Here is a 14,843-nt window from a genome sequence, read left to right as displayed (position 1 = left end):
TTTGCATGCAGCCACAGTTCAAATTATAGCTTAGGTTCTCAAATGGTGTAAGTGGATATAGCTTATTTGTCTTGCTAAAATGATTTATACCAGCTGGGGATCTGGGCCAGTATGAACACTGAATGCTCTAAACCAAAGGTTCAGTCTAGGCTAACTCATTAATCCTCTGTTCCCTCAAAAATTCACATCCCTGAACTTCTTTATTTTCTGACCATATTTGTTAAAGTTTTGCAATAGTAAACCATCATAGGAACCCAAGGTTATTACATTTCATAACTCTCAATTTCTTAAATCTTGTTTTTCAGGGAGATAATTTAATTACAGAATGTCGCTACAATACTACAGATCGAATACATATGACATGGGTAAGAAATATTGCAGATAAATTGATAACAAGGATAGATTTCTTTGGAATAAGCTTGTAAATAATTTCATCTTATTTGGAAGCAAAATAGGTTTGAATTTTAAAGAGTATGACATGGGTGAAGGGCATTAAGGCTATTTGCTAATTTATACAGAAATTAGCGCATGCAATTTCATGTTTTCTAATAGTAACTGAACAACAAGACAGTCTTTCAGAAGCTGATCTTTCATGGATCCATGGGTTTTTAAAGCCATGAGGAACCATCTCTAGCCTGACCTCTTCCATAACAAATTTATATGAATAAAATATTAAAAGAGATTAGGTTTTTTAAAGGTTCCTAAAAATCAGAATTGCACAGTCTATCAGTGTTTCTGATTGCATCATATTTTTAGAATGCAAAATATAGATATTCTATCAAATTATTTGTATGAGCATATTAGGTTGTTAGCTTCTCCCTGCCTCAAAATTCTGGTTTAATCAGTATATTTATTAAACATCTATGCATTGGAGTAAGTTGGTGTGCAGCAGATGAATATGTGCACTTGTGTGCATGCAACAGTTATGTTTTTGGCTCTTTATTCCTTAGAATAAGAAACAATTTCAGGAGTAAATATCATAGCCCTTACTAAAGCCATCTTCAGGCAAAACATACGTACATGTATCAGCACATCTGAATAATCTTTTGCTTGCATTTGCATTTGCTGCACACAGTACAATGGTAGGAAATATTTGGAAATGGCATAATATTTTATTACTAGGGTAATCACTAATCTTTAAGTAAAATATGGCTGCCTAACTACCAGGTCTATGTTTTGCTGAAAACCGCTTATGCTTGTAAATGCCTAATTAATATGAGGCAAATTCTCAAGTCTTTACTTAGTCATTCCTCAGGCAAAACACTCAATGACTGGCCTGAATAAGGAGTTTGACTCACAGTACTTAGATAATTAAGATTGTATGTACCTGTAGGAGCTACACTGTCTTGGTACTTTGGCTGTTGTCTTCTGAGTCTGTTTGCTGCTCAGCATAGTAATAAAATATTGTACTTGGCTCATGTATAATGCAAAGTAGAATGAATTTGTAGAAATACCACACAGGACCCTATTTCTGCAAAAGTTTCCCCACAGGTTTAGTTTCCCGTGGTCTCAATAGTCCTATTAGCATGAGCACTTGAGTGTGTTGATTGAATTGGAGACCAGATATGGCCAATGTATATAAAAGTGAAGACCTTTCCCTTCTGCAAAACTATTAGGTAGTTCCTGGTAGATGTCTTTGTGAGGCATATTGACTCGGGGAGGCTGGTCATTCTATCTTCCAATTACATGAATAACATTCTGTGTTTTATGAGCTCTGGCAGAGGGATCTGAAAACTAAGGTGTGACAGGAAGTCTATTGGTAGCCTGAGTCCTCAGCCAGAGAAAGAGAGGGGCTAGAGAATTGTTCAGTGAGCTTTCCACTGTACATAGCTACTGTAAAATCTGAAGCATTAGGACCAGCATGACCATATTTCTGCAAATGCCCATCTACCTACTTCTGACACTGACCTCTCCCTGATAAGAGTCAGAATGAGTCAGAAACTATTTGAAACTCAAGGAGCTGAATGTCTGTGTATAGAGGAAGGTCCTAGTTAGAATACTCCACACAGCATATGGACATTAGGGGAGCATACCAACAAGCATGCATGTGTAGTGTAATTTGTAGAATTAAAAACTGCACGTGTCACATGTGCAGACGTTTACTGCAGTGCAAATTAACAGCTGGTGGGTCTTTGTGACACCGGGAGATCCCAGTTGTCAAGAAAAAAAATGGTGCTAAAAAAAGTGATGCAGCGCGTGTGGCAGGAGTGTGTGCTGCCAGAAATGGAGCCTGAGCAGCCAGAGACATGCTCTGGCTGCCAGCCAGGCTCCAAGTGGCCAGTATGGCAACACTGCTGGCCCAGGAGGCCCTCAGAACCCCAGGTAAGGCTGCTGGGGCCAGCCCAGGTGCTGGCCCTAGCCTGCCCTATCCCACCCAGGACAAGTTGCCATGCACTGAAGTACGCGTGCAGGGGCATGGCCCAGGACAAATAGCAGTGGCACAAATATGTGCTACTGCTATTTGTTCTGCAGGGAACACGTGCCATTGCACATGCATACTCATTAGGATGCACCTTAGGACACTGATGTGAAAAAATGGCTGACCCAATCTAACTAAAGTATATTTGTGGTGAGAATATAAATCATTAGACCAAACTGTAATTTAAAAAAAAAAAAAATCTTCCTTTTTTTCTGCATTTTGCTCAACTAACCTACTATGCTATATTATACTGTACAAATAGTAATAATGCACACTTGGAGCCAAAGGAAATTGAATACTAGTATGGAATTACACCATTACTATTTTTCTTACTTCCCAAAGTTGGTTTAGGGCTCTAAAAATCAGCCAAAGAGAAAAAAGCTAAAAAAAAACCCCCAAAACCCAACAAACCAAAACACAGGACACACTGTAATACTGTTGACCCTTGCACAGAATTGAATCTGTCAATATTTTGTTGTTGTTGTTTATCAGCTAGAGACAACAAATCAGGATTTAATTATTCAGTTCTGGCATACTTTAAGGTTGGCTTATGGAATCACCTGCAGGGAGAAGTCCTGTTTACTTTGCTCCCCCTGTGTACTCCCTAGTGACAGCCTGTTAGGTTTTTTCCAGTGCAAGTTTGGCTCATTCTTCAAAATTAGTAGAACTTCTTGCAAATAGAATGCAGGAATTTAGGACATGTGATTGAAAATCACCACAAAGGCTTTCCATTGACCTAATATTATATAAATTGTAAATGATGTACACATAAAAGACAACTCAGATTACTGTCTGTCCAGCACAGCTGAGGCCAAATACCTCCAACAATTACATGCTGTTAGTTGCTCTTGTTATTATTTATTTTTTATATCTTAAAATACATTATATGAGCATTTTTTGTTACAGATTCTTTGTCCCTTGATAATTGAATATGTAGTTATTCTGTCAAATTGGTCTGCTATTTTCTTTGTTTCTATGTTGTTTACAAGTTAGTCTTAATTAGTTAATATTAATCACTTTCTTTATCTACAATATTTGAAACCCACATTGCTAAAACATCTCCATTTTAGGGTGGTCTGAGCACCAGAAATGAAATGTGCCTGTCCTATCTGGTGTACTACCCAAGAATCAATCTGACACGATGTGCAAGTATTCCAGACATAATGGAGCAACTCTACTTTATTGGTGTTAAGGAAATATATAAACCAGTCAGGTAAGTGAGGAAAATAGAAATAAAAGAGAACTTATATTTTTATTCATGTATTGGTTCATTTGGGGCTGCACAATATTTGAACAAAATGTATCCTATGATTAGGATGAAAACGTTTGTTTGTTTGTTTTTTTCAATGAAAAATGATTATTTTGAGTTGATCTATACTGGTTATTCTTGGTAGTGGTGATGGTGGTTTTGTTATTATTGTTATTATTTTGTTCAGTTGCCAAATTAAACAAAAAACAAAGCCCAATTATTCCCACAACTCTACTCTTAGGTTAAATGCATTCATCCCCACTAAAGAGAAGCCTGGGGAGGGGCCACCTTTTGCTGGCAAATATTAAAAAACAGGTAATTTTCTCAGTGCTTGTGGGCCTTAGTGTTAGGTTTCTGGTTAACTAGAGCAAAGCAGAAGCTAACTAACTACTGACATTAAAGTGGTATATTCCAAGTGTAACTGAGAGGGGAATCAAGCCCTAGAATGACTGCTGTCATCTAAAGATGGAACATTTTGGAGACAGTAGTGATAGGAAAGGATGATAGAGGAAGAGGCAATTGGGTAAGAAAGACACAACCCAGTCATTTACACAAATCACCCTTCTAAGCTGCATTGCTGCTCTGCAACAGCAAGGAGAACACAGCTTGGCAGGCTTGTACTTGGAAAAAGTGTAATAACCCTGGTGCAAACAGACATTATACTTATCCCAAGATAAACCATTTTCCTGGATTGGTGGCAGTAACAGTTTATCCTGAGAGATTGCAAAAAACATCTCTACATGCTAACTCAACCCTAATTAGGAAGGTGATGTGCATAGACACCAATCTCAGGACATTTTTTCTGGGACAAGTACAGGCACAACTTATCCAGGGAGAAATGCAAAGTCACAGGTGCACACAGCCAAGTCACAGGTGCACACTGTGTCTGATGTGTATAGGATATACACCAGAGTTTATTGCCCTGTACTAATAGCATGTGTAGATGCACCCACTGTATGTTTGTGATGGAGAGAGAGAAGCAGCAGAAACACCAGAGAAGCGAAAAGAGAAACAGCAGACCTAGAGACAGACAGACCAAATCCTTGGAGTGCGGGACTGAGAAAAGATACTTTCTCAGGGATAATTGATAGTTGAAAGAGGCTCGGGAGTGTGAGTAAAGAAACTGTCTCTGGCCTGCTTGGGAGCGTGAATAAAAGAAACTGTCTCTGGCCTGCTTGATTCCCAAAGTGTTCAAGAAAACAGGATTTAGTACTTTTTCCCTTAAATAACCAGGAATGCATCAGAGATACTTGAATCCATCATCAGTTTTTTCTTCCTAATGGAAACAACCCACAAGACCATGAATATTGGCTTGGGTCAAAAAGGGTAATATTTTATGGGGGGCTCTAACCACTTTGACAGTCCACAGAAATTCAAAGCACGACTGTAAAAAAAGTGTCAGCCTTTTAACAGCTAAGGACGTATAACAAACACCCTTAAGTTTCGTGGAATATTTAGGTGGCTTGAAATCCCTGTGGTAAACCACTGGGCAAATAAATTTACAGTGGGTGTGGTGCTCATAAGGTTAAAAGATGTATTGTGGTTTGGCCTTTAAAGTAGAAGAGCCCCTGCTAGCCTTCTGTTATGATTATCCTGAAAAAAATCCCAAATGTTTCGCAACATAACTCTAGTTTTAGAAATAAATTCTTTATAGACAGCCACTCATCTTCATAATTACGTTTCTAATTATTTTTTAAAATACAATAAAAATACACATTAAAAAAGAAAAAACTCTTAATGGTTCTGACTGCCCCCATTGCCTTCAGTGGGACAGCTAGCAGAGGGAAACAATGCTCACTAGGAGCTGAAATGATAGTGTTAGACTCCCACGGTGCATCCAGATGAGCACTGTCCCTGAGCATGCACTGTGCTGTTTTTTTTTTCCCCTGGGCTTTTTGACCCCTGGATATCCAGGGGGCAAACAAAACATGTGGAAACCCCCCCCCGAGCAACACAGGCTCGGCCAATGCACACCGCTGAAAACCAGAACCGGGCTGCCTGGAGCTGCCAGCTGGGCTCTGCACAGCAGAATTGTTGCAGCTGCAGCCCCAGGAGGCTCCCAGGACCCCAGGTAAGGCTGCTGGGACAACCTGCTGCAGACCAAAGCATATGTGGCATGGGCATTCCCCAGGGACTAGTAGCAGCAGTGCAAGATACGCCACTGCTACTTGTCCCTGGGGAACCAAATGTCCATGCATATCTGGATGCACCCCCAGAGTCTAAACTAATCATATGTTTTCTTGCCAGGCTTGCCAACTGTCTGTACCAGACAGTAAAAATTCAGGCTAAAAACACCTATGAGTATCCACAAATCCACAAATAAATTTAAGTCTTCCATAAAAACAATTAAGCTCTAGCTGCTTTGTGAAAGAGACTGAACAGCTGGAGCTTGATTGAAGCACAGAGTACTACCACCTGATTTGTGAGTGGCAGTGCACCATCCTACAGGAAGCCTTCTCTCAGTACTTTATAGATTTGTTGCACTCTGGCTGTGTGCTTTTGCTGCTTCACATCCTGTAACAGTGCTGAGTTGCAGTTAGGATTGTTTTGGGGTCTATGCTGGGATGGGTGGGGGACAGAGGGGGCAATGAAGCTGTCGGGGGGAAGCAGAATGGAGCAGTCAGGGATGTCAGGGTGTGGGGTGAGTAGGGACCCCTGTCATGGGAGCAGCAGAGTGTAAAAGCATTGTTGCAGTCATACAGGCTTACCAGACCAAGACTTTTTTTACTGACAGTAAAAACCCATGCCAATACAAATGTTTTTCTATCAGTAAAAAGTTTGCAGATTGTCCTTAAAAAAATATTTGGGTTGGCATCCTTGTTTCTAGCACAGTGCAATATTCAAATTTTGCAGGAGAGAGAGAAGATTGTTAGACCCCAATGTGAGCACATTTTCTGAAATCAAGGAATAGCTATATTTTTTATAATTTAAATGTTCCTTTCAATATTAGGAATTCAGTCAGGAAGCTGAAAACCTGAAAGTGATTAAAAATCCAAAGTAAAAATGGTTCAGTTCAGTTATACTGCCAAAGTTGAGTGAACTGTAAAAAATAAACAAAGAATGAAAAACATAAGGTATTATTGAATGATGGATGGTAAATGGTGTTATTAAGAATTAGTCTCAGTAAACTAAGTTACAAGAAAGGATTTATGTGATATGGTTTATAAATATGATTAATAGCCTAACAGTGATTCTATACATTTTGAAATGTGAAATGCCTGTATATAAAACATACAGTAGACTTTTTAAAATAAAGTCTTATACAGCTGTTGTTCCAAAAAGCTTTGCTGTACAAAATGATTAAACCCAGTTATAAAAACTGTGTCATGGGTGAAGAATATGATGGAACTAGAACGCAATACCTCCTTCAGCTATTGTGTTGTCTCTGTTTATAATCCCTTTTGACTTTAGAGAAACACATTTTCTAATTTAACACTAGTAATCCAGATTTCTTAGCTTAAAAGGAAATATTCTAACAAATAAAGTGTGCTGTCTTGAATGGTCATTCATAATGACTATACTTAAGAAAGAAAATGCAGATTTTGCCTGAGGAAAAATTATGTTTTGAATAGACTACGTATTCAGAGTGTCTGTCTGAACTGGCACTGTAATTAATGACATTATTAAAGCTCATAATATACATGATTTGATTTAATACACAGTTCTTTTTGCATTAAGTTGTATCAGGATGATGTCTTTTACACCTGTTTTACATTGTCGTAATTTCAGTGACTTTCCTGAAGTTATTCCAGATTTATAACAGTGAAATGACCCACAAAACTGACTGACTCTTTGTGCCTGATATTGATTTGTGTAGACAGTGTTGCAAATTAAGATGAGTACAAGTGAAATCACAGAATCACAAAAAAGTAGGGTTGGAAGAGACCTCAGGAGGTCACTTACTCTAACACCCAGCTCATGTCAGGATTATCACTATGTAATCTATTCTAGATGAGCGTATATCTTAAACATTTTGGGAACAAGCCTGCACATACTGCCTGAAACATCAAATGTACACTTCAATTTGCAACAGGTAAAGCAAGGGGAGGAGGACACTGCCACTGTCCTGCCAATTAAAATATACTCAAGATCCAAGGAAATGGACCATACCCCTGACTCCAAATCCCCCAGAATCTATGCCAGCGTGACTGTAGGGTAAAATTTCTTCCTGATCCCAAATGTGGCTTTCGGTCTGACCCAGTGAATAACACTACCTAGACAGACATATCTGGGTTTTTTAGACCCAGCAGGAGGATTGGCAAAATCCCACCCTTGGCTGTGGCTAATGCAATCTGGAATGACTAGCTGGGTTACTCTTGGGTTAACAGGTGTGAGAGTAGAATTTTACCTTCCACTTATTCTGTGAAATGAGAGTCTGGCATAGGTAAAAGGTAGGAAACAAGTCTGACTAAAATATTTTAAAAAGATAAACTCATGCCCCCATCCAAAGAGCAATTGGACATCAAGCTGGATTGAATAAAGTTTTGACCATAATCAATTCACCATTTGATTTGATGTTCCTTGACAATATAATGCCCAGTTCTGAAAATGAGGCATGCATATCTCTACCTTGATGGATGCCCATGTATCTCTACTCCTGTTCCTCCATTTCCTTTCGGGAGTGCCAGAGGTTCCATGCCAAATAGTAGCCTTTGACCATACAGTCTGCCTCCCATCTTCCACTCACCTCCATCTGGTAACAAGTAGAATGCTTGACAGTGCAGTCAGGAGATGCCTTCTGCTCCTTAGCTTACCTGTCCTTTTTACTACCCCTTCAACAATTGCCTGGGTGACTGTATCAGCCAGTGCCAAAATTACAATGGGCTAGTGGATGTTGTATATCACTGTGGCAGCATGTATGTTCCAATTCAGCTTACTGCCCATTCCAAATCTCCCTCCCTATACTTTTTAGGGACCATTCTTTTGAGATTTTACTTTAGTACGTAGCTTCTTTCTCTTCTATATACATGAATGGCTCTTGCACTTCAGAGTAGAAGAATTCTACACAGGTTATTTTCTGATCTCAAAGAGGAAAGGGGATGAGGATGCTGTCCTGGACCTAAAAAATCACAAACTCAAGTTCCTGATGGTTACGCTAACCATTGTCACAGTATCTCCACAGAAGAAGGATTGATTTGCATCTGCTAACCTTCAGGATACCCATTTTCATATTGCAATTACACCTGCTCACAGAAAAGACCTCCAATTTGTGGACCCAGTACCATTACCAGTATAGAGATCTTCAGACCAGATCTCTATATGGTCAGTCTTTTGACAACCTTAAGAGTCTTCACCAAGGTGCTCTCAGGAGTAGCTCTGCATCTCAGAAGCAGAAGGTAGCAGCCTGTCCCTCCTCCTAGTGGATATCAAAGAATGTGAGTTTTTGGGACATATCAGGAACTAACAGAAGAGTGGAGAATTGGCCAAAGGCTTCTGCATTCTGACCATCTTTATTTGTTTCCTTTGGAGACCATTGCCAGCTACTACATATTAGAGCAGTCTTTAGTTTTCTCTAAATTTACACTGTGACCAGGACTAGGTAGAGAATCAGGGAACTACTGACTCATGGTAACCAGTGCTTTGCATCAAGTGCTGGCACAATGTTGTATTAAGTGCAACATATTCCGTTATACTGATAGATCTGGATTGGGTTTCTTTCCCTTGTTCCATTTGTAGAGTTTGTGGGTAGAAGCTGTGATAATTTTTTTGTGCTTTTTATTGTAGAAAAATTACAGTTTCTTAGCTGATGTACCTTGTCATAAATCCATTGAAGTTAGTGGGGCTATCAGTTTACTTCAGCTGAAGAGCTGCCTTTGTGTGGGTGTCAGGTAGCATTCATGCATACATACATACATATACACACACAGACAACACAGACAGACACACAGTGTTGACTAATGGGGTATCAATAACTGTCAACATAAAATCTGCAAACAATAACGATAGAATCAAAGCCTAATAATCAATTTGTTTTCATGAAAGGGCTTTCCCAAAATTTTTCCTTACAAATTTCAATTTTGTGGTATGTTTTCTTATTATTCAGGACTTGGCCTTTCATTATCAAGAGTCCAAAGCAATATAAAAATCTCTCTTTCACGGATGCAATGAACAAGTTTAAATGGTCCAAATCAGAGGGTATCTCCTACAATGAGCTTGTTCTTAGACTACCAGTGAATGTGAGATGTTCAAAGACTGACAATGCAGAATGGTCGGTAAGTCTTAGCATCCATTATCCCCCTGCTGCCTCCCCTACCAGACCTCTGATGACTTCTGGGGCCCCCACCAGAGCTAGGCATTCTCAGCTTGGTTGAGAGGGAGAGAAGTCTGGGGGATTTGGGTCTCAAAAGTTGGGATCCTAGCAGTGGAGAATCCTCCCTGCTCTTTCCCTCCTCCCCTCCCAGCCCTGCTGGCACCAGAGGAGGTTGCATCATTTTAAAACATTTCAGCTGGAGGAATGCCACAGGCATGGTATGTGCATCTCCTGGCTAAAACAATTGTTTTTTTAAAACATTCCCAAGTGTATTTCATTTGGAAATGTTCCAGTTGTTTTGTCTGTCCACAGCCCTAAGCAACAACAATTTGTAATGGAACTGTTGGGATAGGTGGACAAGAAAATAGAAACACTGATTCTGATAGGATATGAAATCTGATCATTTTTAATATTTTTTTTAAATTACAGATCCAGGGCATGACTGCAATACCCCCTGAAAAAGAGAAGCCATACAAGACTGAGCCAATAATATGTAACTCATCTTCTTGCTTACACTGTAATGTCTTCCTTAACCTGTTGTTCATTGCATGTGTCACAATATGTACCCTAGGGAAAAGGGGGCCCTTTGTATAATAATTTGTATTTGTGTGTTCTTTATGCCATGCAGGTTCTGATATGTTTGCACTGTTGCTATTGTAGATTTATTTTTTTACATATTAATAAACTAAATTGACTAGCTCAAAAAAAGGTGTTTACTTCATCTGAAACCTGTGTCTATTTGATTTTCAGTGTACAGTATGTATAAATAACAATAGGCACACTGGTCCAATAAATAGCTCAAATGGTTTCCCATACAATTTTGTTACATCTTATACTGTCTTTTCACACAATGTTTCTATAAGCGGTTATGTATTTGGGAAAATTAATAAACTAAAACTGAATTAGCTAACCTTCATAGTGTGTGCTGTATTATTTTGTTTTGGTGGTTGCTGTAAACAGCATAGTTGCACAGTTTTATGGATTGTTATACTGCTTCTACGTGGGTAAAGTAAGGGGAAAGGTAGGTGGAGGGAAGCATACAGTATCATCACTTTTTTTGTCAAATGCAAACCCTTAGAATTTCAGTATAGAAGGTTAATAATTTAAGTGATATCATGTGAACAGAGGATATTTCTATTTCACCTGCCCGAGAGAAACTAGTTAACTAATTTATGATGAATAACTACATTGTGATTTTTATTTATTTTTGAAGGTTTTTTTAAAAAAAAAAAATTCTTTGTTCAGTTCAATTTTTTAGTTCGGTGAATTCCATCCACCCTTTAGTTAGATTTGAATCTGCTGCCTGCACATTTAATCCAGATATAAAATAAAATTGCAAAAGCCCTGTCCTGCATAGCTACACATATAAGAGTAGAACACATTTTGTCACCTCCTTCTTTTGGGAAAAGAGAAAACAAGTAAAGAAAATGTAAGTCAAACAGGGCAGGTCTATTCAAACAGTGTGCTCTCTCATACATTTGCTAGTGGATGTGTGCTTCTGGCATTAGGTCTATGTTGACTTGGTTTGAAATAACCATATGACTGCTTTATTTATTATTTTCCATTCACTTGAAATAAATGGCTGCTGTTTGATTTGATATGGGGGACTTTATCTATCGGGACTTTCTTTCCAGGGGCACCTAACTTAATGAAATTTAAAGAACTACGTAATTGCCATTAGCAAGCAGTTTGTTATGGTACAACATAAAATGAAACAGGCTCAGAAACAATGTGAGATATAACTGCCAATACACCATTAAGAGCTTCTATATATGCTAATGGGTCATTTGTGCTTGGCCTGCCTGAGTTTTCAACTTTCTAGAAGAGACGAGAATGGAAAATTTGCTTCACAGGTAAATAAAAATATGGATGAGCAATACTGATCTAGGAACCTTCCAATAAAAAGAGCTAGTAACATTTATGCAAATGTTGCATTACGGACTAGACTTGCAATAGGAAAAAACTCTGGAAGTCTGAAGGGAGGTTGCCAGAAATCACGTTGAAACCACTGGGAAGAAGTATCAGAAGTGGATGCTGTCACCGGCAGGAGAAAAAGGTAAGAAATGCATCTGCAGAAAAGAGCTTTGTATACAAATAAGCTTTTACAAAGTTCAGGTTCAGGTTTAATTTCTGTGATTTGTCTTCATCACTGACTTACTTAGTTGCATACACCTTTCTAATATACATCAACCTAGAACAACAGGATATGTAATTAAATGTGAAATATAGTAAGTATTGTACTTGAAATATTCCAGAGGAGGGAAAAACACCCTGTGTGAAGACCATATATGGAATGACTGCTTCTGTGCCTAGCGAAGCCTTATACCGTAAACTTCATTAGCTCTCAAGAGCATGCTTTATTTTGGGTTTTGAGATTAATGGGATTTCGATACAGATAATCTTTTGATCATTCCTAAATTTGAAAAAGGATACTGAGTTTATTTATCATTCACATCTTTTAATAGTAGCTGCCAGGTCTGCTTTATAAAGCTACCAGAGGCTTAAAATACTTCCTTGTACTGGGGGTGATATTAAGTATGCAGGGGGCATGTCTACACGTGCCTGATGGTATCGTTGTTACTGTGCCACTGTGCCCGCCTCTGCTCAAAGAGGCGTTCCCGGGCCACCTTCACGCGAGCAGCTAACCGAGTCTGCCCTGCTCCTGTGGGAGGGTTCCCAGAGGGTGCCCCAAGGGACGGTGGCAGCTCCCCGGGACTCACCAGCTGCGGCCCCAACGGGACCCTCAGCGGAGGGATCCCACTTTCCGCGGCCTCCAGTGCCAATACGCCTTTGGCGGGCACTCACGGGGCTCCAGCCTTCCCCAAAATCCCGGCCAACGCCACCTTGGATAGTGGGTTCTTCAGCCTCTTATCACTGGCCTGAGGACTACACGTCCTGAGGCCCTGTTGCCCCTGTGGGCTTCCTTGCCGGTGTCCCTGCTGACTCTTCCTCCGGCTTCCTCGCCGGTGTCCCTGCCGGCCCTTCCTCCGGCTTCCTCGCCGGCGTCCCTGCCAGCTCTTCTTCCGGCTTCCTCGCCAGTATCCCTGCCGGCTCCTCCTCCGGCTTCCTCGCCGGTATCCCTGCCGGCTTCTCCTCCGGCTTCCTTGCCGGTATCCCTGCCGGCTCCTCCTCCGGCTTCCTCGCCGGCGGTTCCCATCCCCGCCTCCTTACCAGCTCTGGCGCTGGCTCCGCAGCTGCAATCCATGCAGCTGCGGCTCTCCTCGTCCTCGCCGCTCCCGACGCTGCTGCAGCTTACCCTGCCTAAAGCCAAGACACCCCGTGGGTGCCTGCTTCCAGCCTCGGGCTTCTCTCTGGCTCTTGCATCCTCCTGCCCTTGACTCCTGCAAGGGGTATGTAGGTGTTTCCCCTGGGTTTGGGCCAGGGTTTCCCTCTAGCCCCGGTGTCCCTGAGACAGCCACCATTTAGTACTTCCTTTTGGAAGTACTATGGCACCATAGGGGCACATGTAGATGCTCTCCTTGTGGACAGGCTGTTACTGTTACTTCCTTTTGGAAGTACTAAATGATGGCGCAGTAACAGCCCGTACTGTGCCATGTTGGCAGCACATGGTTATTTTTAGCCGCTACATTGCTGTAGCAACACACTATAACAAGGGAACACATTGCTATGGCAACATAGCTGCTATGTCACAGTTTGTGCATGGCAATGTAGCGTCATGTGTAGATGCGCCCAGGGTTGTTGTAGCCATGATCTTTCAAGTACACTTCCTGGACTGATTTTTTGTGTTATCTTTTATTGGACCAACTCTATAGTTGGGAGAGCTGTTGGACAAGCTTTCAGGCCTCGAGTGCCCTTCCTCAGGTGACCCGGCACAATATGACCTGTGGAAAGGCACTTGAGGCCTGAAAGCTGATTCAACAGGTCTCGCAGAGCTGTTGGTTCAATAAAGGATATCATAGTAAAAACCTTGTCTCTCATTAACGGCACTGTAAACCTGTTTTTTGTTTGTTTTCAAAGATGCTAGGCAGCATCACAGCTTACTGAAATTAATTTGAAGTTGTGAGTGCTTATCACCTTGATATTTTTTTCCTTTTCTTCAATTTCAGTCTAACTGAAGCCTTATATTGTCTATGCTAGCTTTATGCCACATATATTGTATATGCTAGCATTGAAGTTAGCTTGGAGACAAATTTTGACAGTTCAGCCAGGTTCAAGACATGACGTTAGATCATGTTAATGTGTGTGAGTTTCTTTCTTAGTGTTTTCTCCACGATTTTCCTTGCTAACTTCATAATATTTTACTCTTTAAACCACTGTCGCCTTTTACAGGCTCCTCCAACTCTTGGAGCCAGACAGGTTATCTACGTCTGAATTTGTGACATCCTGTAACAACAGATTGTGATTTTACCATCATGGGGTTCACTGTAGGGCTGAGGTGAATTGGAAGACAGAAAGCTTCCTGTGAAACACATACAGGACTTTAAACATAGCCCTGGGGATTCAGAATCACTGGCTAAGTGAATAGTCTTTTGTACAAATGTTCTCTCCTTTTTTTTATGTCCCCCGTGGGTTATATATATCACCTTTTTAGGGCTTTCTGCATCTTCCACCCTCATAAGTCAGACATTGGCTAGAAGTTGTAGCTGGTTTTATCACTAATTAACCTTGAGGCAGTCTCATTATAGGCGTTTTACAATTCCTTTACAGATCAGTAGCACGGACCTTTTTTCTACTATGCCTCTTATTTATATTGGTCAGCAGCACTTATTTTCTTAGTGCACTGACAGTATATGACAATTAACCAACTTTCTGTTTCCAGCTGCTTTTCAAGTTAGCAGGGTGCTTTTCAACAGAAGGCTCTAGTCCTATTGAAACCTTGACTTAGGCCAGATAAAGATTCCATCTCTGGTGAATCTCTCTTTCTCTCCTAGCCATTTTCTACAAGCCTGTCTATTAATACCAAA

General features: G+C 40.5%; 1 protein-coding gene across 2 annotated transcripts in view; it reads left to right on the top strand.

Annotated features, from left to right (window-relative positions):
* Positions 1-10,834, top strand: part of MOXD1 (monooxygenase DBH like 1) — a 64,530-nt gene extending 53,696 nt beyond the window's left edge. For both annotated transcript variants that reach the window (XM_006270532.4, XM_059713112.1), the window contains exons 9-12: positions 306-365; positions 3,490-3,632; positions 9,712-9,880; positions 10,348-10,834. In XM_006270532.4, coding sequence (XP_006270594.4) covers positions 306-365; positions 3,490-3,632; positions 9,712-9,880; positions 10,348-10,512 — 537 coding nt within the window. In that variant the 3' untranslated portion in view covers positions 10,513-10,834. The remainder of the gene's footprint in view (positions 1-305; positions 366-3,489; positions 3,633-9,711; positions 9,881-10,347) is intronic.
* Positions 10,835-14,843: the final 4,009 nt, after the last annotated feature.

Source organism: Alligator mississippiensis, chromosome 1 (assembly GCF_030867095.1).
Source record: "Alligator mississippiensis isolate rAllMis1 chromosome 1, rAllMis1, whole genome shotgun sequence".
Lineage (NCBI taxonomy): Eukaryota > Metazoa > Chordata > Crocodylia > Alligatoridae > Alligator > Alligator mississippiensis.
Note: the sequence above shows the minus strand (reverse complement) of the source record. Positions and strands in the feature narration are given on the sequence as shown.